This window comes from Barbus barbus, assembly GCF_936440315.1.
Source record: "Barbus barbus genome assembly, chromosome: 7".
Classification (NCBI taxonomy): Eukaryota; Metazoa; Chordata; class Actinopteri; order Cypriniformes; family Cyprinidae; genus Barbus; species Barbus barbus.
Window position 1 is genome coordinate 37,980,936 of NC_136735.1, and position 24,195 is coordinate 38,005,130.

Genomic DNA, 24,195 nt, shown 5'->3' on the forward strand with positions numbered 1-24,195 from the left:
TAAGAAACATTTTCAGAACCTTGTCTAATGTGCAGTAACATTAATAGAACGTCCGTTATCTGCTCTTTAATAATGTTCTGAAAACATTAGCACAATAGCAATACTTATACATCATTTATGGAATTATTTTTTTCTTAAATGTTTTAGTTGGATGTTCATATAACGTTTTTAAATGTAACCACTTTTTTCAGAATGTTCCGAGATCATTCAAATGTAACATCCCTGTAATGTCTGCAAATGATCAAATGAAATGTTCCATTAACATTCGCATAACCAAGAACAATTGTTGCTTATAAATAGCAGGCCAAACAGAAACAGAAGCTCGTGGTATTGATAAGCACTTATGAGATATGAGATTGGGTAGTTCCAAACATGAGTTGATCAAGTGAATGAAGCACATCTGGGTCTATAATCCCGAGGCACGTGTTGTGAGATGCTCTTGAGCTCAGGTCAGGGATGTTGCACACAGAGCGGATTCGTGAAAACACGACTGAAGAGAGATCTAAATATAGTCTTCAGGGACACTGGCGAGAAGATGAGGCCGCTATTGAAGAGGCATAAGTGTTCCCAGAATGATTATTTCTGAGGTAAGCAGGTTTGTGTGATGAGGAGTCGTGACGGCGTTCAGTCGCCTGGGCGATGTTCCTGGGGGAGGGGATCGAGGCGAAGAGAAGAACATAGCGCAAGGAGAAGAAGTTCAAGACAAAGAGGAAGGAGTCAAAGGAGAAGTTGTGACTGAGAGACGAGTCGTGGAACACGTGGAGCGTTATGGAGAAAAGAGTTCGTTTGACAGTCAGAACATCATATAGGCACAGTTTCTAATCAGATTTAAGACATGGCAGAATGAACGATCAGCTGTGGAAAGATCTAATAACATGTGAAAGTTGTTTCGACGCGTTTTCAACAGAAATGTCCAGCGATATTATGGAGAATCCGAGGAGTTCACAGAAGAGATGGAAGTTCTTGCGGGACTCTCTGCTGCTTTGCTTCTTTGCCGGTAATGTAGTTTTATATTTGAGAACTAGATCAATTAAAAGTGTAAGCGATTATTTATTTAAACTACAAACAAAGGAATATCAGGTTATTAATTAACTTTACGTGCTACAATTGTATGATTATTTTAACAGTTTCTCAGTTGTGTTTGTAAAAGTTAGACTTTCTCATTATGATGAAGGGACTTTATAATTCTGTGTTTAAAGCTATCGTGGTAATGCCTGGTAATGCCAAATTTAGGCTAGAAAAACGTCGTGGGAACATTGTTTTGAAGCGATTCTAAAACGTTGATTAGAATGTTATTTAAAGGCTACAAAAACGCTTTTAAGAACGTTCAAGTACAGAACGTCATGTCTTCAGAGTGTTATACTAAGAACGCTTTCTCTCAATATTGAGTTTATTCAGTTTTCTCACCTTTTTGATGCTGAAAAATTGACTGTTGACTAATTGCTCATTTTATTACCACTTTTAATGCTGCCATAATAATACCATGGCATTCTTTGAAATACATAAGTATTAAGTAAATATCATGGTATATGGACACTGTATTCATTCAGTATCTTATTATGACCATCTGATAGCATCACAGAACACTTTTCTGGAGATTTATGATTAAACTATGCATACATACATATATGTAGGAGATATGTGTGTGTATGTGTGTGTGTGTGTGTGTGTGTGTGTGGTAGCATTTAAAGCACCAGTGTGTCTAAAGCGTCTTTGTCCCAATAGTGTTGACCGACAGGACCCAGAGGTACAGCGAGGGCCTCTAGGGGACCACCCAGTCTGCAGGCCCCCACATTTCCTCTGGGAAGCCAAATGCAAACAGACGCCACTCAAGTTGAAGCCAAATTTTGGTGCTTCAGAAGACATAATTACACCAATTATACTGTGATTAGTGTGGGCAGGACAAGATAGCGCTGTAATTGTGTACCAACCATCCTTGTGCTTGAGCATGAGCTTGAGATATGTACATTAAAAGACTTTAAGTGCTAAAACAGTGGTATTTAGAGCTCTTTTTCAAGTATGTCATGGCATCAAAACACAAGATAAGAAGCCTTGGACCCAGATCTATACAGATGGACTTGTGTTAAGCAATAGTTGTGCTGTAGCCTATACACCCTTCACCAGCTGTGCAAATGCAATCCAGTCATGACATGTGTCACAAAGCTCTCTTAATCACAGATCAATAGCGTTTGATGCCAATCCAGCAGGCGTGTTTGGTGCATTAACGAGCTCTGAGCAAGAAGCAACACATGATGAAGCGCTGATTATTCTCTCTGCAGGATCAGACTCGTCTGTCGGCAGCAGGAATGATCAGAATAGACAAGCTCAGCCCTCTAACACAACACTAAAAACTGAGAAACACGGAAGGGAGATTTTGATCAGATGGTTTTGTCTCAATGCACAACAATGTACTTAAAGCATCTTCAAGTCAAGAGAAGTGAAACACTGCAAAATATCATATTTCTTATCTTTATCTGTGTCTTGTTTTCCACTGAAAATATTCAAACATTTTAAAAAGATTATTTCTTACTAAAATTAGTTAGGTTTTTGACTGTGGTATTTCTGTTTCATACACAACGCTAAAAGTGCTTTACATAAGAGATGTAAAAATAATCTTAACAGATTATATAAAAACAAAGACAATAAAAGGTAAACAATTAAATATTCTAATAAAAGATTAAAAATATAATTAAAAAGAAATTAAAAGAAAATCCAATTCACTTCAAATTCACACTTGTGAATTAAATAAGAGCTTATTTTTTTAATTGTGAACAGTTATTATTAATAAAACTAAAAACCATCAAAACATTTACATTACTTGAAGTAAAACAAGCATTAAAAATAAAACCTTTCTTAAACATTTTATTTAAAACTTGTTTTATTTCAGCTATAAATTCAGCTTTAAAACTTGTTTTATTTCATTTCATTTATTCCATGGCAGCATTTCTCATTTTTGGTTAGTGTAAGTTGAAGTACTAAAATAACTCAAACTAAAACCTAATGAAAACTATATAGAGGTAAGATAAGATTTTTTTTTTTTTTAAATGACAAAACATTTAAAAATGCAAAAACAATTAATGAATTAATTAAAAACTGAAAATATAAAAATGAAATCTAATTCAAAATATGAACTAAAACTCCTAAATACTAACATAAGATGTGTGTGTGTGTGTGTGTGTGTGTGTGTGTGTGCATGTTTATGTGGTTTATGAGGACACAAATTTGTATAATGACATGGGTATGACAGAGGTATTACAATATGAAGGTGGTTTATGAGGACACTGCATGCCTATGTCCCCGTAATTCAAAAGGCTTAAAAAACATACTAAATGGTGTTTTTTTGAAAATCTAAAAATGCACAAAGTCTCCTGTGAGGGCTAAGTTTAGGTGTAGGGTTGGTGTAGGGCAATAGCACACACAGTTTGTTCAGTATAAAAACCATTACACCTATGGAGAGTCCCCATAAACCACAAAAACCAACATGTGTGTGTGTGTGTGTGTGTGTGTGTGTGTGTGTGTGTGTGTGTGTGTGTGTGTGTGTGTGTGTGTGTGTTTGTAGGCCGTGGAGATGCTCAGTGTCACAGCTGTATTGAGTACTGCTGTGATGGGGTTCCTCCGTTCTGCTGCTCTTACTATGCGTATGTGGGAGACGTGCTCTCGTAAGTACACACACACATACACACACACACTTACACACGTTGAGTTTCTATGTAATGGTGTGTAATGGTTTTTCTACTGTCCAAACTGTATTTTCTCTCCCCTAATCCTACACCTAAACCTGCCCCTCACACAAAACTAGTATGTTTTTAATCAATTTGGTGGTTTATGAGGACACAGGAAATGTAAACCTCATCAACCAATTTCACATTGGAATACCCATGACATTATACAACCATGTATGCAGAACACACACACACACACACACACTCACACACAGCACATGTATAACACCAGCACTGACGTGACCTCTGACCTCCCCTCCCCCTCACACACAGCTGCTTTTCCACTTCAATCTGAAATCCAACCCACATCCCATAATCAACCCTCGTGTCCAATTACATCTAATAATACTGATGCTAGTTTGCATAAATTCAAGCTAGTGTTATCAAATGATTAATTGTGATTAATCGTTTGACAGCAGTAATCCAAACACATTTTTAATGACCACAGTCGAGTGCTCAAGTGATAAAAGTGACTTCAGATGATTTCACACATGAAACCTCTTCAATATCTTCATTGTTTCTCTTTAATAGAGGCTCTCAACTAACAGAGAACATTCTCAGAACATTACAGCAACGTTCTCTCAAAGTTATGAACAGTAACGTTAACAGAACATTTGTCCAAAGCTGTCTGGTCTTTAATACTGTTAACTCGTTTTTCTGAAACTTTATTGTTGGAACATTTTTTAAATGTCACTTCCTGTTTCAGAATGTTCAGACAACATTCAAAAGTAACGTTCCCATAATGTTTGCAAAATGATACAGTGGAACGTTCTCTTAACGTTTGAATAACTTTTTTAAAAATAAACAAAAGTGACGTTTTGAACATTCCGGAATAACATTTTTATAACTTATTGAGAATGTTTGCAAAATCTTTTAGAATGTATATTTTGTACATTTTTATTAAATTATATAAGTAGGCTACTTTTTAAAATAATTACATATTAATAATATATCAAAACAGTCGTTAACCAACAGAATATAGCTTCAAAACATATAAGCACATGTAAAGTAATAAGGGGGGGGGGGGGGGCAATTACAAATGATAAACAAAAAGACCTTTCCGTATCTGAGAGTGCTTTAAGTATCCAAAAGTTTACAGATAATCATAGTTATGGGTTTTTGTATTTTCCTCAGCATTATTACTGATGAGATCATGACAGTGGCAGCTTTAATTAATGAGTAATGCACAGATCTATTTCCACATATCAGATGTTTTGTACTGTTCTGAGAACATAACTGACTTTGTTTCGGAGCATTCAGATGCAAGTGCATTGAACTGCAGGAGCGCTCGTGCTTCAGGACATCAAACACACGCATGCCATATGTGTGAAAATAAATAAGCTCAGAATCATCAAAGAGAGAACTGCGATGCATTGGAGAATGGATTATTATAACAGCCCTAGCTTCTCCTCACATGAGCATCTCAGATGCTTTGGCTAGGTCTTAACCAAACCTCAACACTGCTTTTGTCCTGTTTTCTAGTATAAATATCCACAAATTCTGGATTAAGATGCAGTTACTTGACGAGTAAAGCGACTTAAGATATTTTGTCTTGTGTGTTTCTGAAAATATTATTCAAATTTTGTTAGTTTTTGCTTAAAACAAGTAAAAATATCAGCCAATGGGGTAAGAAAAATGATCTTGTTTAGCCTTTGAATGAAGATTATTTTTCTTACTCCATTGGCAGATATTTCCTGCAGTGAAGGCATCAGTCTGAACTCAGTCTCTCGCTCACACATTCGTCCAAACTCGAAATGACAATTGAAAAGCAACACATTTGTCTCTTGCTCCGTGTTTAGTCAGGTCCCTGATCACACAAGAGACAGATCACCGTTGACTCACAAATGGACGGGATCCATCAGGAGACAAATAAATATGAGCATGGGTGGTCTGACTCCACAAAAACACAGTGAATGCAAATATTGAGTTTATCCTGCCATGAAACAGACAGGTAGTTAGTGTTTGATGAATCGAGCATCACTAGTACTCGTGCAGCTCGTGTATGTTAGTCTCAGTTTTGTGTTTTGTTCGCTCAGGGGAACGGCTATCTCCGGGATCGTGTTTGGCGTGGTGTTTCTGATGGGAGCGGTGGCCGCCATCTTTCTGTGCATCTGTATGTGTGTGAAGAACAGCCGCGGGGCGAGAGTGGGCGTCTTCAGCTCGTCGTACATCAGCACCGTGACTCAGGGTTACCCAGGTAACACAACAACACACACAAGCCTTCACACGGACTAACTACATCCAGCATGCTAAACCAGCATCAGTCCATTTAACTTGCACTTACAATCAATTCATACTCAGTAATACTATCCATTTAACTGCACTGAGAATCACATTTGAACAGAATCAAGCTGAATTGAACCATCGTTGAACTGAATAATGATCATATTGTGTTCTATAGAGCTGCTTTTGAAGTAGTTTCATTATTGATGAACTTTGCAACATTAACACTGTTATTTACTGTTTATTTCTGTAAAGCTGCTTTAAAACTATCTTTACTGTATAAAGCACTATAGAAATAAATGTGACTTCACTTTTAAGATTTTCAATCACCTTCACTATTTGCTTTCAAAATGTGCTTCCTTAAGAGTATTAAAAAAAAAAAAATTCTTTAACATATTTTTATTTGATTTCGAGGGGGAAAGCATTCAATTAAGACAGGGTTTATATTGGTCTTAAAGTCTTAATTTGCCTTTCCACAAATTAAGGCCTTAAAAATCACAGCAAAGACTTAAGAAATTAATAAAAGGCATGGCATGAATATAAAAAAATATATATTCCTCAGTATCTTGGTCTTGTTTTCTAGTATAAATATCTAAACACTCTTGAATCAGGATGCATTTACTTGACAAGTAAAATGACTTAAGATATTATGTCTTGTTTTCTAAAAATATTATTCAAATTCTGTTGGTTTTTGCTTAAAACAAGACCAAATATCAAATATCAATGGGGAATGAAAACTTGTTTTCCCTTTGATTTAAGTAGATTTTTCGGAGTCCATTGGCTGATTCTTGTTCTTGTTTAAATCATAAACTCACTTCTTTTGATTGATTTCTCAGAAAACATGACTTTGCGTCTTCTCTCATTTTGTTTGTAAATAAATGTGTCTTTGTTTACGAATCTTTAGACATTTGCACTGGAAAACATGACAAAAATATTGATTAAGAACATCACCATTTTAACAGTATTTTTTAAAATAATATTTAACAGTAACTTTTTTTTTAGTAAAATGAATTTAAAAGCAATGTCAATCTTTTGGAAGTTGTATTTTCAAACCCTCAAGTGTTGCTAATACAAGACATTCACATTTAGAGCACATATATATATTGATCTGTTGTTTTCCCTTCAATTTATTCCTTAAATGCTCTGTACTTGGTCTTAAAAAGTCTTAAAGTCTTACACAGAAACCCTATAACAACCCTTTCACAGAATTCTCTGACAATTTACCAACAAGAAAGCTACACTTAAAAGCTGTGACATTTTGTATCAAGTCTATATCACTTTTTTTATAAATTGCATAATACTTGCATTTTTATGCATATTTAATAAGATGATGCCAAATTTGCATATTTTGAACATTTAAATGTGCCAAACTTATATTTAGGCCTACTCTTAAATCAAAATGTGCAAGATAATACTATAAATGCATATCTAAGAAATTTTAATAAATTGTTTAATTTCTCTATATGTTGCCACAGAGTAACTTTAATATATAGGTCATTTTTTTCATGTATGTCATATATACAGTATATATATAAATGGGCATAATATATTATGGTTGGTAAAGCGTTTAGTTTTTTTTCCATATGCTATACTCTATATATATTTTTTAGCTGGAATCATAAATTTTTATACTGTCCCTATCTAAATAAACTAACAAATAAATAAATATAAAATAAGATAATACAGGTTATGTGGTTAGTAAACATGTTATATTCAGTTAAACAGACATAATGAACATGTTAAGCAATAATTACAGCTTTTGATCATAATTATAATATAAGGTAATATTTGACAGTTTTGATTGTCAATCCAAATATAAACACAGCCTATAAATCTGTCCTGCTTGTTGCTCCTGTAAACGCAGCATTCATTTCCAGTTCTGTCTCCTTGTTCTCAGATCCTCCACCTCCTTACGGCTATGATTATGAGATGTATCCTCCTGATCTACGGCCGCCTCCATACACACCCACTCCACCCAGAGCGACAAACTACTCTCCACCTCCACCCTATCCAGGCTACAGCCGCAAATGAGCCTCCTGATGTGTGTTATTCTGAGAGGACGCACAAGATAAAGCACAACTGCCAGACAAAGCAGGGATTTCCACTCACTGGAGCAGCGCAAAGATGATTCCTACAGGACGATTGGAGGATTTTAATTTATGACATGGACATTTATGGTCTCAGAAACCTAACGGACACTAATAAACCTTATTAGGCAACATGAGACCAGGACAGGCCTAAAAACTGTTTTCTTTTGATGCGGCTTGTTGAAGATCAGTGTTATCTGTCAAAAGAAATGAACTGTTAATATGGGAGTAAACGACATATGTGTTGTAGAGTAACATTATATTCTTATACCTAAAATGTGTCTCGATTAATTAATTTTTATCAACTGAGGAAATAACATGGTGAATGTATTTATTCATAGAAATTTGAAAGAGCGAGTTGTATTTGTGGTTGGCTACTGTTACGGAGACACACCAGGTGTAGTTAACTGCTCACTGATTGTGTCCAAACAGCAAAACATTAATGCAATTTACATTTTTACTTTTCATAATAAACCTGAAGGCTGCATGCTCGTGTTTTCCTCTGTGGTGCATATATGCTATCACACACTTCGTTAGCACAATGTTTTATTCTTTGAGGTCTTTCAAAGCTAATTTGCACACACATCCAAGAATATACATTAAAATATAAAATGATTTCATTTAGAAATATGGAATATGAGAATTTACCAAACTAGACTAATATGCTATTACACATTTATAATAATGTTTTCATGATCGACCACACGGTGGCAGCAAATAACAGAAATGAGCATAATTAAATTCTCCAGTTTGAGCATAATCTAGAATCCATGACATTTCATGTTTTGATTTGCTTTTATAAACTAAAATGCATGCATTAGAGGAGCAATGCCTCATATTGTATAGTGATATGGCAAAAAGCAATTAGCCTACAAATAAATAATAAAAAAAATACAATTAAGTAAAAATAAACACTGATTGAAAAACAGATAACTGACTAAAGAGTAAAACATTTTTGATATTACTCATTCAATGTATGTAAGATTAAATAAATTATACGTTTTATAAGAAATATAAATACAAATGCATATAAAATAAATAATAAAATATATTTAAATTAAAAGAGAAATAAGTAAGAATAAGTTAGTGCTGTCTTTGATTTGATTTTAATTGTATTGGTCAGTATTTTGAGCGCTCCCCGCTCCTCCTCCCGGTGTCCGGTCAGGTGACGCGTCATCATCGCAGGATCAGCGCATTCCTCTGAGAGCCGACGCGATCCACACCGACATCTTCCACCTCACGGATATTTACTCGATACAGAGCGTCGCGTTTAGCTGGAAGCACACAGAAGAGGCGCAGAATGGGCTGTCGAGGGCTCTTCATGTTACTGCTGGCCGCGACATCGACGCTCGCTGCTGAGGTCAGAAACAGATTCAATGTAACATCATCGCAGCGATAGATGCACTAGAACCGACGCGATGACGCGGAGCGATCCTTTCTATACAAAAGATCGCGGCGCTGTTTTCTTCTGAATAAGGTTTAATATCTAAGCCTTGTGTGTTTGTTTTATAGGAGAATAATGAGAATAAACGGTAATAGTGGGAATAATCGCGTTCTTATATGAGCGATATTATGAACGCATGCTGTAACACATTAATATTAATAATCAAACTCAGGCTGAAGCTGATCTAGCGAGCGGCAGCGGCGTTTAACGCGTAATGTGCCGCGACATCCGCGGATTCGGTGTGTTTGACTCTATTTCGGTGTGAATCCAGATAGTTATCCAGATATATCCAGATGTGTGAATCCAGGTAGTTAATGTGATAGTTGTAGTTAATAATGATAGTTAATGCAGGAATGTGTTCAGTGGCCTGTTGGATTGGGATCAAACTACAGGAATCATAACGGGATCAAACCCGAATCCTCTAGAAATCAACCGAGATCCTGGAGCTTCTGAAACCGGAAAATAAGAGTTTTCTGGGATTGATTCCAAATTATGATTCACTGAGGTTTTCATCGAGTAAATCAGTGCGTGTGTGTGTGTGTGTGTGTGTGTGAGAGAGAGAGAGAGAGAGAGAGTGTGTGTGAGCGTGTGTGTGAGAGAGAGTGTGTGTGTGTGTGTGTGTGTGTGTGTGTGTGTGTGTGGAGAAGATGGTTTTCCTGACGTCGGGATGCCTTTGATCTTTCCTCAGTCTTTGTTAGGCGATGTTTCTTTCAAACATGACTCGATCAAATGAATCGTTGTGCTAATATCGCTCGAGAGGAACGCGTTGTGTGTGAACGCCTCCCAAGATGGCGGCTGAACTCAACTGGAGCTGCATTGTGTTTCGAGGAACACGCTATTTTTAAACGCTAACAATCAGTTTAAGTGTATTTTTACTGTAAGACACATTGTCTCTGGGTTGGTCTAAGCCTGTAATTTCCCACACCGCAGTCTCCACTGTATTCTCACCATTCCTAGACTCTTAAAGGATGAGATATTTTGGGAATATACCATGGTATTTTGGGATGAGCATTGGGGTACCGTGCCGATACCATGATATGTGAATATTGCAGTCATTGGTGTATAAAATACCATGGTATTACCGTCAGATTCCATCAGTATAATGAGAATGAATGATGTAAACAGCGTTGGCCTGAAGCACATGCAGAGTCTTTGGTGATGTGCTGTTTATTGTGCTACAGAGTAAAGATATTGATTGGCTATTAGTAACTGTGTTTTGGTGGACTGTGCTTTAGTTGGGCTTGCCACCAAAAGGTCTGTAGAAATAGAGGTTTGACAGCTGTTTCACGCTCCTGGACAAATGTTAAACTCACGCTGTGTTCAGGACATGTTTATACTATAGTATTGGAACCCGGACTGGGCAATAGAGCTCAAATAAATGGCGTTTTATGTGTTCTTCTGCCAGTTGGACATATTTAATATGCATCTTAATGTATGTATTTTTCTGTAAATGCTGAAGGCATTGTTTCAGCCAATAATACCAGAGTTTAATTGCAAGACGTAAAATAAACAATCGTGACGTGTTATGACCATCCCATGCACTTTTTTCACTCAATGAACCCGAAGAATTTTACACGTTTTTTATATTTATATCCACCGATATGATGATTGAAATAATACAACTTTTAATAGGTATATTAACTTTGAGATTTCAGTGAACATTTTTAAGTTGTGGTTTTGTTTATACACAGTTTTTGGCCAAATAAACAGTGCATTGTGATGATGTCACAGCGTTTTTTGATTGCACATCGTCAGCAGTGAATATTTGAAATGGCTTTATGAAATCTAAACGGCTGCAGAATTGTTTATTTTCATCTGTACCTTGCATAAACATCATATTGCATGCTTCAGTTAGCCGTTGTCATCCGCTTGTATTCAGAACTGTAGGTCTGTAAAGGTCACACTGGTATGGGTTTGTGCTCTGAATGAGGCTTTGTTGGCTGTAACATGCGTGTCAGCAGGTGAGCGATGCTCATAGCCAACACAACAGCTTTCTGTGCTAAACCTCCCTGTAGCGCTGGCCCATAAATAGCCAGTGTTCATAATCAGATTTCAGTCATTTTGCAGAATTCAGCAACAATATGTCAGTGGATTAGATGTTTTATTTATCTGAATATTGAAGGTGATGTTAGACTAGCAGTCATTCCTTTGAGTGCTTCAGAGATTTCATCATTTTACTGTTTCAATGTTTCAAACTTTTCATATGCATTATCAATCAGACATGTTCACAGAAATCTGCTCAGGACATTTCTCATATATATTAAGACATATGTGCATAAATAGAAATACTACTGTTTATTTGTTCATATAATTAAAAATGAATAAATATGATTAATCATCAACCATTCATTTGTGTTGTTATTCAGAACATCTCTGTCAGGGTTATCGCCGTTAACTAAAACAAACTCAAATTAAAACTATTTAAAAATATATATTTCCTTTACTTGAAATAAAATTACCTGAAGTACAGTAAAATATAATATAGAATATAAATATGTTCAGGTAGTTGCCAAGGCAGGTTTTCTCATTTTAATTTAGTTTAACTTGATGTACTAAAATAACTAAAACTGAAATAAACATTAATACAAACTATATAGACATATTTAAAAATAAAAAAACTACTAAAATGACAAAATTACACAATAAAATTTTTAAAACTTTAACATTAAAATGAAAACAGATTTTAAAAAATCATATTATTAATAAAAACTCTTAATAGTATCTCAATGAGATAAAAAAATAACATTGATCTCATCGCATTTTTCTTATTTCAAAATGTTTTAGTAAATATGTACATAAAAATGGCTATTTATTGGTGCATATAATTAAGAATTAATAGATATGATTCATTATCATCAATTCATTTCATGGTGATGCTCAGAAGTTTTGATGTGAGATATTAAAATCTTTTAGTAAAACGTGGGTAAATATTGCTGTTGGTGCTTAAATACAAACTCGTATAAATGTTATTTATTGTTTAGTAAAAATATATTGTATTTTCATGCATTAAATGCCCTTTTAAGAGCAAATATGTAAATATGTCATATATTTGTATATCTCACAGTAATGATGAATAAGTAGTTTTAGTGACATGAAGAAGCATTGCATATGCAGGTTTTTCCCCAAAATTAAAAAAATATATAAGTATTATTCATGGCTTAGTCAAAAGCTGTGTTTCTAACTAGATTTTGACTGTATTTTCATGCATTAAATGCCCTTTTAAGATCACATATGTAAATAATGTCATATATTTTGCAGTAGTGATGAGATTTGAGAAGCTCCGCTGTTAGTCATGCGGGGCCGATGGTAGAATCCACAGGAAGTGTGTGTGCTGCCATGGTAACGGCCCCCGGGAGGGTCTCTATAATTATGCATCCATATTAGATGGCAGATGTTTGTAGTGGTTAGATTTGACCTCTGACCTTCGCAGTCCCATGTGAACAGCGCAGCCTCGTCCCAGAGGAAGTGTAACGATGCCATAACCTTCACGCACCCGCTGCCTCATGGGAAATGGGACTGATATCTGAAACACACATTTACTGTAAAGCAGCTTTGAAGTGATTTGTATTGAGAGAAGAGCTACGAATAAATGTGAAACAGCTGCGGTTATTATTGTCATCTTGATATAGCTCATACAGATTTATCTGTGAAATCAGTGCTTCCTCAAATCACAAGTTACAGTTAAACTGAGGCGTTGTATTGCTTTTATAAGCAAATGAGCTTACAGGCCTTTATCCTTGATATATAATCATACGCCAGTGGGTTTGGGAAATCTATTACTGTTTATCCGTGCATATATCATTATGATATATGCATGGTGCATTATCAGTGATTCATTTGAGAAATGCTTACAAAAAATCTCCCTTAGGGTTGGTATAGTAAACTAAAAGTAAACCATAAAAAAACCCACTTTCCTTACTTTAAATCACTAAAATTAAAATCATTAAAAACATTTTCTCCTTTATTTGAAATATTCATTCAGCCAATGCAGTATTTCTCATTTTAATTTAGTTTAAACGAATGTACTAAAATAACTAAAACTCAAATCAAATTAAATTAGACATATATTTAAATAAAAACCTAATAAAAATGAAAAACAACAACAAAATGACTAAAACTTGTATATAATAACAGAAAATATAAAAATAATTTGAAATGATTCAAAATATTAATAAAAACTATAATAGTATAATAACTGTAGCATTTTTCATGTTTTGAAATGTGTCAATAGAATATATGTAAATATTAGTGCATATAAATAAAAATGAATAAATACGATTCAACATAATTCAACAAAGTCTTGAAGTCTACATTTTTTAGTAAAACATGGGTAAATATTTTTTTAGTGTATAACATCCCAAAGAAAATGTATAAATGAATTGCTTTTAAAGTAGATTTGACTCATCTCATGCATTAAACACCGTTTTAAGTGATTTTCGAGCCAATATGTAAATAATGACTTGTTTCATGGGAAACGTGATTGTAATGAAACATGCTATTTTTATAACGCAGCTTTGAAACAGTCTGTATTGTGAAAAGAGCTACAAATAAACGTGAAACTGCTGTGGTTTTCATTTTCATCATGATATTGCTTTTACTGATTCATTATTCTATTTAAGAAACGAATGCTTCTTGTTCAGCTTTTATAAGCAAATGAAGTTATTTCCAGTTTTGGCCTGGTTTATGAGGATATGAGGATATGATAGATACAGTAAGAACACACTGTTAATGGAGATTTCTTCTTAAAGCATGCTGTTGGACTGTAAAGCCTCAGATGCAGTAGTTGTAGGACTGCAGATGTGTCGTGGTCTCGTGGGTTCTCGTGGGTCGTTCTATATTTAGTGTTTCACAAATTGCTAGTAAATTATACAGAAAGTTCTAAATAAAGGTGATTGCAAAGTTAACACATTAAATTAAACATTAAAAGGTAGAAAATAGTATTCTCTTGTAAAACATACTTCAGCAATCTTTTGAAATATTGCTTGTTTTTTTTACTTTTTTACTGAGCAATTTTCACTCAGAAATTACATTTTGATAAAGAAAGACTGAAATAGTATTTTCTTCAATCCTTCAAAAATTGCTTGTGATTTTTTTTTTTTTCATTTTGGATAAATGTGAATAAAAATCAAATGCTAAATTGATTTAATAACACAACTTTAATATAAAATAGTATAAAAGAGTAGTTATTTTGTGCTAAGCCATAGCAGAAACAATCTTTCTTCAGTAATGTAGTTCATGGGTGGTTCTTTCTCCTTCCTGCTCCTGTTTACTCCCAAAGTGGATGTCCTGTGTGTGTGTGTGTGTGTGTTCATCAGGCTAGTGTTTGTAGTAATACGTCTGTTTTCCGGTGACCTACATGTGCAGCGAGAGCAGGAGCGTTTGAAGGATTGTTGTTATCATGATTGTGTTTTACTGTGGTCTCAAATCATGCCATCATTTCAGTCTGAATTTGGGCAGAAGAGCATCTGATTGGATGAAAGCTTGATGTTGAAGGAGTAAAAGCACAAGCGGGTCATTAATGTTGATGATTTATGTGAGTTTGACTGTCACTCCATCATCCGTCAGTCTCAGATCTCATATGCTGTATTATCCATGAATATATCAGTGATATATCAGAGACAGGATCAGGACTGAATAATGTAATCATGCATTCAGGGATCTGTGTTGATCGGATTATAGGCTGTTATTGGATACCAGATACCAAATTACTAAAATAATAAACAGTTATTCATCATTTTTAGTGCACACACTATCATAGATTTCACTTATAGGAATATAAAATATAGCCTATCTACATCACATCACATTTGAACTGCATGCAATTTTGTTTCATTTTTTAAATATGTGAAAATATATAATATACAGTAACATTAACAGCAGTTTTTAGATGTTATCATATCCATATTTTTTGTATTAATTCATACACTTTTTTTAAACGCAGTGCTGTTATGAAGCGTTTCTGCTGAACATGATCATGTTTTGATGCCCAGTTTCACTCAAGAAATGTTTATAATCACAGAATTCAAAGTGCATACAATTTCAGATTGATTCAGTTTAATTTTAAAAATGTGTATAATACCATATCTATATAATATCTACAGCAATAATATTATAAATTAATGTGCATTTTGTCGTGATATAGTAGTTAATTCAATCATATTAAATAATACATTTGGTTTCTCTTTTAATTGCCATATCCATATTGTTTCCTCAGCATTTTCTTTTCAAAAGTACCACATTATTTATCTTTTCAGTTGCCCATTATAATGTTTTGATGACTAATTTCACTATGCACGTGTATAATTGTATGATTTCTGTACGTTTCTGAGTGAATATTGGGTATTAGTTCAGTCTAAATGAAGTCTGAGTTGTTTGATTGTTGTATATGTGTATATATTTCATATGCAGTAATAATTGTAATGAGATATCTCGTCTGTGGATCTGATGTGCAGAGACTTTCTCTCAGAGGACACTGGGGTTAACGGGTGTGAGGCTGACTGTCGCCATGGCAGCAGAGCGTGGCAACAGTATCTGTGGAAACAGGCATCTTCATCACACTGCTGTGTGTGTGTGTGTGTGTGTGTGTGTGTGTCTGATGTGTTTGACTCCGGATGCTGTGTGTATTTGTAACTGCTCGTGTTTCATGAACGAGCCACATTATCTGACTTTGTTGTAGTAAAACAGCAGATATGAGTGTATTTCTGTTTAAAGTAGAAACAGTGTAATTCACTGCTGTGATACTGTATTATGTGGATGTCTCGTCCACACCTGGATGAACATCACTACACCTGTCAGGAACACATCTGCCTCTTCATTCACAAGAAGAGAACATGATTTATTGATTTCTCTCTTTTGATGTTGGTGTTAAATATGAAGTGTTTGCGTGAGACAAACGCACTTTATGAAACGGTTTTCTTCAGATGTTGCTAATTCATGACTCACAATGCATGTTAACTATTATAACAAACTATTATTAATTATGGGTAACACTTTAGAATAAGGTTCCATTAGTTAACAACATTACAGCATTTATTAATCTTAGTTAATGTTAATTTCAGCATTTACTGATGCATTATTAAATTCACAAGTTGTGTTTGTTTCATTAGTTAATGTGAACTAACATGAGTAAGCTGTATCTTCATTAACATTAATAAAGTTTAATAAATAGTGTAATGCATTGTTCATTGTTTGTTCATGTTAGTTAATACATTAACTAATGTTAATAAATGGAACCTTATTCTAAATTATGTTTATGCATAAGTGCTCAAAGTGTCTCAAAACCAGGGTTATTATAATTCACTAAAAATAAAAACATTAAAAATGTTTCATTACTTAAAATAAATACTAGCTGAGATAAAATAATGCATAATACTTTAATAAATAAAACAGTAAAACGTATAAAAAACTTATAATAAAACTTAACTAAATTAAATAATAAACTAAAACAACAGATATAAAAATAAAAACTTAAAGATATTCATAAAAACTATAATTGCATCTTGATGACAGCGACTCATCTGATCCAGTAAGAGTCTAGAGCTTTAAAATGAGTTCATCTTGAGATTTCTGACTTTGATATCTTGGCAAATCTAAACACATTTGAGATCTGAACCTCGAGAGAAGACACGTGTGAGATGAACAAACATCTGAGGATCAGGAGAGACTTGAGCTGATCTCCATTCAGAAACTAAAATAATATATTAAAGAGATCCTGTGTGATTTTCTTACTCAAACTAGAAACTGAAGTAGCCTATTCTTTCTTCTAACTAGTTGAAACAGAGCACAAAAGCAGAAAACGCCTGCAGCACAAAAGCAGTCATGAGTAGCACAGGTATATCTGTAGCAATAGACAACAATACATTGTATGGATCAAAATTATACATTTCTCTTTTATGACAAAAATCATTAGGATATTAAGATCATGTTCCGTGAAGATATTTAGTAAATGTCCTACTGTAAATATATCAAAACGTCATTTTTGATTAGTAATATGCATTGCTAAGAACTTCATTTGAACAACTTTAAAGGAGATTTTCTCAATATTTAGATTTTTTTGCTCCCTCAGATTCCAGATTTTCTAATAGTTGTATCTCAGACAAATATTGTCCTATCATAACAAACCATACATCAATGGAAAGATTATTTATTCAGCTTCAGATGATGTAGAAATCTCAATCTCACAAAATTGACCCTTATGACTGCTTTTGTGGTCCAGGGTCACATATCATTATTATTATTATTATTATTATTATTGTAGCAGGGTAAAATCTCAGTTGTGTCTCAGATGAGATTTTGAGGTTTAGCTGTTATCATTTACATTTAGTCATTTGGCAGACGCTGTTATCCAAAGCGACTTACAACTGGGGAACACAAGAAGCGATTCATCTTGAAGAGGCAGTCAGACAGAGGAAGTGCTCGTAACATCAAGTCTCAGTCATTGTTCAAATAACTACAAGCTAGTAAGCGGAGAGAAAGAGAGGGAAAGAGTTTTTTTTTTTTTTGAGTTTAGGATGAAGTGAAGTACTGCCGAAAGAGATTTACCTTCTCTGCAGTAAATGATCAAATCATTAACCTTTAATGAGAAGCTGAAATGGTGTATAATTAACTAGAACAGATGACCTTCAGTAAAAACTAAACTTACTCAGACACCTTCAACATTTCTCTCATTATATCAGTTTATTCACTATAGTTTAGAAATGGTAATAAAATATGAGAAGAACTCAGAGTTAAACTGTCAGAACAAACTCATCTAATATCAGATAACTTTGATAGAAAGGTATGTAATGAATTCAGTTGAATTGCTGTCAGCTGTTAAAGTTAAGATAATACCAATTTATCTCGACCAATCACCAAGCAGTGCTTCATTTAGTTCAGTCTGTGGTGAAAAACATCACATTAGCAATTAAAGAAAAACACAAAACATGCTCAGATCAAAGTGTCTGAATATGTTTTGCTCCCAAATGTTACTGGTGGTCCACTGTATGAAGAGTTTCTGGGTATAATATGGCACAGTTTACTTTATTTTGCTCTCCTCACTTACAGAAATGAACTATAGTGTCCTGCACCCGCTAGTAAAACAATATCAAAAATGATATCTGGTGTCTGAATCATTTTCAGTTTGACTGTATTTCAAACATGCATCTCTAAAGCTTGTTGAGTTCAGGAAATTAGTGTATAATCAAAGATTGATTTCAAACGCGTGTGTGTCGTTAGCAGCGGAGGTCAGAGGTCGTGTTTATCTGATGGTTTATAGTCAGCAGGTGTGATCTGACAGCAGGAGGTCATGTGACTCAAATCCTCTGATCGCTCACTAAGCCTTAGTTACCGTCGCTAAGCCTGTCGATCACGCCCACCTGCTCTTGTTCAGATTGAGTGAATCATTTCAGAAATGATTCATTAATCCAGTATTCATGTGTTTATCATCTATTAAACATTCAGCAGTTATTGTCGTATGATTCTGCTCTGAAGAAGCCTGAGGGATGAGATATAAGTGAATCACACCTGCTTCAGGAATGTGTCTGATGCTGATGGTGTCTGTAGGGGGCGTGGCTTCAGCAGGATGATTGACAGCTGACTGTGGGCGGCACTTGATGTCATGATGACTCTAACCAGCGGATTTATGGGAGTTTATCCCGAATCCCCGGCTGACCCTGTGAGCCCACGCGTGTCCATGTGTCAGGATGACATGTGCCGGCCTGTGAAGAAACTGTGTGTGTGTGTGTGTGTGTGTGTGTGTGTGTGTGTGTGTGTTGTATAAGCTACATTATGGGGACTGGCCTGCTGTACCCACGAGGGAAGAAAATGATTAAAAATAGTAAATGATGTTTATCTGAACGTGTAAGAATGCAAACACAGATCTTTTATTAACAGAAATTGTGCATCAGTAATGTGAAGCTGTCATCAAGTTTAAAAAACAAACCACATTTCTGTTTAATGGGTGGATTAATCAATGACATCAGCCAGTGTGACGAGCTCTAAATGACCAGTTTAATTCATTTCATTCATCTGCCTGACTGATGTAATATTTCATGTTTTATATTAGCTACAGACCCTTTATTTATTTACATTTTTAAATTGTTATTCAAAGGCTTCCTTGTAGATTTAGATATTTCTGACTTGTTTTCTAAACTTTTTTTTATTTACAAAAACTAAAATAGCCTTGATTCTAGCATGGTGTTAAAAAGTGAATCAATAAATAAATATTTACAAAAACTAGGGAGTGTCAATATAGTAAATTAATCAAATAAAATCTGTCATTTTTATTCAAATGTATTGCAGTTAAAGTAATCCTGTAATGTTTTTCATGGTTCAAAAATACATTTCCATAAATATGGTTGTTTCTAATAAGAAAAAAAAAAAAAAGTCTCACAAATGGCAATTTCTACTAAATAAAATATTTTAGAGCTTGACGCAACTAGAAAACTGCATATTCATTTCCATGACTTTATTAATTTCCATGACTTTTCCAGGTCTAAAAACCACACTTCCTGATTTCCTCTTATATCCAGCTCAAGACCGTAGGAACCTTGCTTCATAAATAAAGAGGCAGATAGGTTTGTCCTTGACATTTCACCTGAAAAAGAAAGGCTAAAACAGAGTCCGTATTTTGTTAATCAATCATTTCTGAGCGGAGCTGTTGATGAGATTCTCTGAGTGATTTATATCAGTGTTTCTCATCCAGGCCTGGAACACATTTCACAGATAAATTGTGAATTCATTGGTTTTCATTTATAAATAAATACAGTGTTAGGTGTTTCTCCAGAACATTTCTCCGTGGTTTCTTACTATGAGTCTTTTGATCAGTTTCAGTTTTTAAAAAGAATCCTTGTAATAAAGGCATTAATGAGGATCCAGAGTGCTGATAGTATTAAGAGCCCATGTTTTATTGGATGTTGATGCAGTAATTGAGTGTTTTTGATGGGAATGCTGGCGTTAATAAGACAAATTATGCAAATCTGCATGCTTTATATTGCAATATCTAATTTGCGTATTTTCAAATGTTTATTTTTGTGCAGTAAAGTTGATTAAAGTGAAGGGTGTTTTTATGGGTTCAGCTGTAATGTTGCATATATCAGTCGATATATTTTTCTGTTCATAATAGCATCACAGTCTGATCATTGTTTTCTTGGTCAGCTAATAACGTTAGCAGGTCTTCCTCTTTCTGTCTGTCTCTTTGTCCTTCTTAACACAATGCGATCATTCATCGGCGTTTCTCAGACTCAAACTCCCTCAGACGGGCGTCACAAATTACACAGCGTTTGTGCGTCTGAAAAAAGCTTGAAAACACCATGTCGAGGTGGAGACTGAGAACTTCACTGTTTGAACTCAGTATTTCTGTCTTGTTTTCCAGTACAAATATCTAAGCATCCTTAAACAAAGATACATTTACTCTAGAGGCTAAATGACTTCAGATATTAAGGACAAAATGATCAAAACTAAGTGAGTTTATGCTTAAAACAAGGAAAAGTATCCGAATATTGGTTTGGGAAAATAATCTTTTTTTTCTGTTGCCTCTGACTGATATTTCTTCTTGATTTATGCATACACACACAGTTTTGATGATTTGTGTGTTTTTTAGAGAGCAAAGTTTGATATCTTAATTTTGCTTCTCAATTAAATGTATCTTGATTTAAGAATTTTTACATATTTTTAATGGAAAGCAACACAAATACTAAGTTATAAAATGTTTTTTAACTCCTTCCTGATGACGTGTGTATGGAAGGCCCTTTACACCACTGATTAAAAGATCTAAATAAAGCTCATTCAGACTTTTTTTTCTTGCAATTGCCAATTTACATATCTTTTCCCTCAGAACTGCAGGATTTTAACTTGCATTCATGAGAAATAAAAGTCAGAATGGCAAGATATAAACACAATTATGAAAAATAAGCTCACAATTTTAAGTAATAAAGTTAGAACTGTGAGAAATAAAGTTGCAATTCTGAGAAATAAAGTTGCATTCAAAAGATGGCTTTCCCCACTCGCTCTGGACTGTCACAGGAAGGGTTTCTTCTCTCGTGAAGCAGTGTTTGCTCAGTAAAGTCCTGAGAGCTGATGACGGTTGAACACTGATTGTGGATAGATTAGTTGAGGTGGTCAAGGTTGAACCGGTTTAGTCTTGTGTTCTGGCGTTATATCAGGCCACTCCTGGTGTTTTGTCTTCATCCTGATCCACCGTCTGAACTCAACCCGTCCTTCACCGCTGACGGGAACACAATTACATTACTCAGACTTTCCCTGTGAGGACTTTCATGCTGTTTATGTCTGTCAAATATGTTTTGTTAAATGCTGCACTGCAAAAAATATTTTCTTGTTTTCTAGTATAAATATCTAAAAATTCTTAAATCAGGATGCATTTACTTGACAAGTAAAATGACTTAAAATATTAAGTCTGGTTTCCTGAAAAAATGATCAATTTGCTTAAAACAAATAAAAATATCTGCCGATGGGGTAATTCAAAGGCTAAACAAGATTATTTTTCTTACCACACCAGCAGATATTTTTACTTGTTCTAACAAAATTTGGATCATTTTTTCAGGAAACCAGACTTAATATTTTAAGTCATTTTACTTGTCAAGTAAATTTTTACATGAACTGTTCCCATCTGGTGGAATGACCTGCCCAACTCAATCCCAGCATCCGAGTCCTTCTCCATCTGTTCAACATTTAGTTGGTTTTGATTGCTTCTATTGTCTTCATTTGTAAGTTCTTTGGATAAAAGCGTCTGCTAAATGAGAAAATGTAAATGCATCCTGATTCAAGAATTTTTCGATTGTTATACCAGAAAGATGAAAATATTTTTTGCAGTGTTCAAACTCATTCACTTCCATACTGAGGTGTATCTGGGAGTGAAGTGAGGTTTCTAATGAAGAACGTCTGTGGTTGTGTTCTGCTGCAGGTTCCGTCGGACTCCAGCACCGGATTGCTGGCCGAGCCGCAGGTCGCCATGTTCTGCGGGAAACTCAACATGCACATCAACATTCAGACGGGAAAATGGGAACCCGATCCGTCTGGAAGCAAGAGCTGCGTCGGGACAAAAGAGGGAATCCTGCAGTACTGCCAGGAGGTGAAGACAGCGCTCCTGTCCTTTATTTATGACCGCAATACAAGGCCAGAGATAATGTGTGAAAGATCATATACGAGCCGCTGCGTCATCAGAGCCACTTTGACCCAGAAATACATCAGAGTTTATGAACCGAAGCACTTCAGATGCTCTTTGCTCGTTAATGACATACTTATTCAGATATTGTGCCATAATATCTTGGACTATAAAGATTAGATCATTTATTCAAACACTGAACACCATCATGGTGAGACTCATTAAACTGAAATAATGAAATAAACATTCATTTAACAACATTATGTGTAACATACAACCCTAATGTACACAACTGATAAGATAAAAACAGCTCAGTTTTATTCAGAGGCTCAAACTGAGCAAAAATATGCAGTTTGGTTCAGGTCCTGATATTTCTATGATGAAATTCTGATGTTTGTAATATAAATCAATGAGATCTTTATAACTACAGCAGATACTGACATAAAATGATCTAAATATCACTCTATATCTCCAATAATATGTCTTAGATTAGATTGAAATGATCCAAACATATAACGCAATGCAATGCTGATTGAGAGATGAAGAAACAAACGCTCCTCAAAAGATCCTGATGATCAGATTTGAGATGCACTGATTTTACTAAAAAATGATTGATGGAGAATCAAGTAAAGCTGAGCTGCTTCAGTCCAGTGAGAGTTCATCTGGAGATATGACTGCAGTTATTCTGACCTTTACTTGATCAAAATCAGTCAAGATTTGACACTGAAGCAGCAGCTGAAGCTGGACATTTCTACAATTACACTAAAAGAGCTTTTACTGGATAAAACACAACTCTAAACTCATGTGTGTGTGATGTTCAGGTGTATCCAGAGCTTCAGATCACAAACGTGGTGGAGGCCAATCAGCCCGTCAGTATCTGGGACTGGTGTAAGAAGGGCCGGAAACAGTGCCGCAGTCACATGCACATCGTGGTGCCCTATCGCTGCCTGGGTGCGTGAGTCTCTTCATACGCAAGAAAATACATTTCCTAATATATGAATGAGCAATATATTAAATGACATAATGGTATATGTGACCCTGGAGCACAAAACCAGTCACAAGGGTCAATCTTTAAAAATTGAGATTTCTACATCATCTGAAGCTGAATAAATAATATTTCCATTGATGTATGGTTTGTTATGATAGGACAATATTTGTCTGAGATACAACTATTTGAAAATCTGGAATCTGAGGGAGCAAAAAAATCTAAATATTGAGAAAATCTCCTTTAAAGTTGTTCAAATGAAGTTCTTAGCAATGCATATTACTAATCAAAAATTAAGTTTTGATATATATACAGTATGAAATTTACTAAATATCTTCATGGAACATGATCTTAATATCCTAATGATTTTTGTCATAAAAGAGAAATGTATAATTTTGATCCATACAATGTATTGTTGTCTATTGCTACAGATATACCTGTGCTACTCATGACTGCTTCTGTGCTGCAGGGACACAATTTAGAAATTATTCCGAATAATATATTGTGTAAATATATTACAATACATTGAATAATACATAAGGAATATATTAAAAAATATGTAACATTGTTTACAGCAAAAAATATTTTCTTCCCATTGGCAGATTTACTTGTTTTAAGCAAAAACTAACACAATT

The 24,195-nt window shown here is 34.6% G+C and overlaps 2 protein-coding genes across 6 annotated transcripts in view; both read left to right on the top strand.

The window, feature by feature from the left end:
• The first annotated feature begins 508 nt into the window (after positions 1–508).
• Positions 509–8,953, top strand: cyyr1 (cysteine/tyrosine-rich 1). 2 transcript variants are annotated; one of them, XM_079421009.1, is made up of 5 exons: positions 711–997; positions 1,726–1,850; positions 3,560–3,659; positions 5,759–5,919; positions 7,843–8,518. In XM_079421009.1, exons 1-5 carry the CDS (start codon positions 954–956, stop codon positions 7,974–7,976), a joined length of 564 nt encoding a protein of 187 aa, XP_079277135.1. In that variant the 5' UTR covers positions 711–953; the 3' UTR covers positions 7,977–8,518. The 2 variants fall into 2 exon arrangements, with proteins under 2 accessions (XP_079277136.1, XP_079277135.1); XM_079421010.1 differs by lacking the exon at positions 1,726–1,850 and having other exon boundaries at positions 509–997; positions 7,843–8,953.
• A 242-nt stretch (positions 8,954–9,195) lies between these two features.
• Positions 9,196–24,195, top strand: part of appa (amyloid beta (A4) precursor protein a) — a 34,637-nt gene continuing 19,637 nt past the window's right edge. For 2 of the 4 annotated variants that reach the window (XM_079422265.1, XM_079422266.1), the window contains exons 1-3: positions 9,196–9,392; positions 22,375–22,542; positions 23,397–23,526. In XM_079422265.1, the coding sequence (XP_079278391.1) occupies positions 9,333–9,392; positions 22,375–22,542; positions 23,397–23,526 (358 nt within the window). In that variant the 5' untranslated portion in view covers positions 9,196–9,332. The remainder of the gene's footprint in view (positions 9,393–22,374; positions 22,543–23,396; positions 23,527–24,195) is intronic. The other 2 variants (XM_079422267.1, XM_079422268.1) reach the window with 2 other exon arrangements.

Coding starts and splice junctions, on each gene's coding strand:
- cyyr1 (XM_079421009.1), top strand. CDS start 954: ATGGAAGTTCTTGCGGGACTCTCTGCTGCTTTGCTTCTTTGCCG. Junction 1,851..3,559: donor CAAGTTGAAGCCAAATTTTG/GTGCTTCAGAAG, acceptor GTGTGTTTGTAG/GCCGTGGAGATGCTCAGTGT. Junction 5,920..7,842: donor CGTGACTCAGGGTTACCCAG/GTAACACAACAA, acceptor CCTTGTTCTCAG/ATCCTCCACCTCCTTACGGC.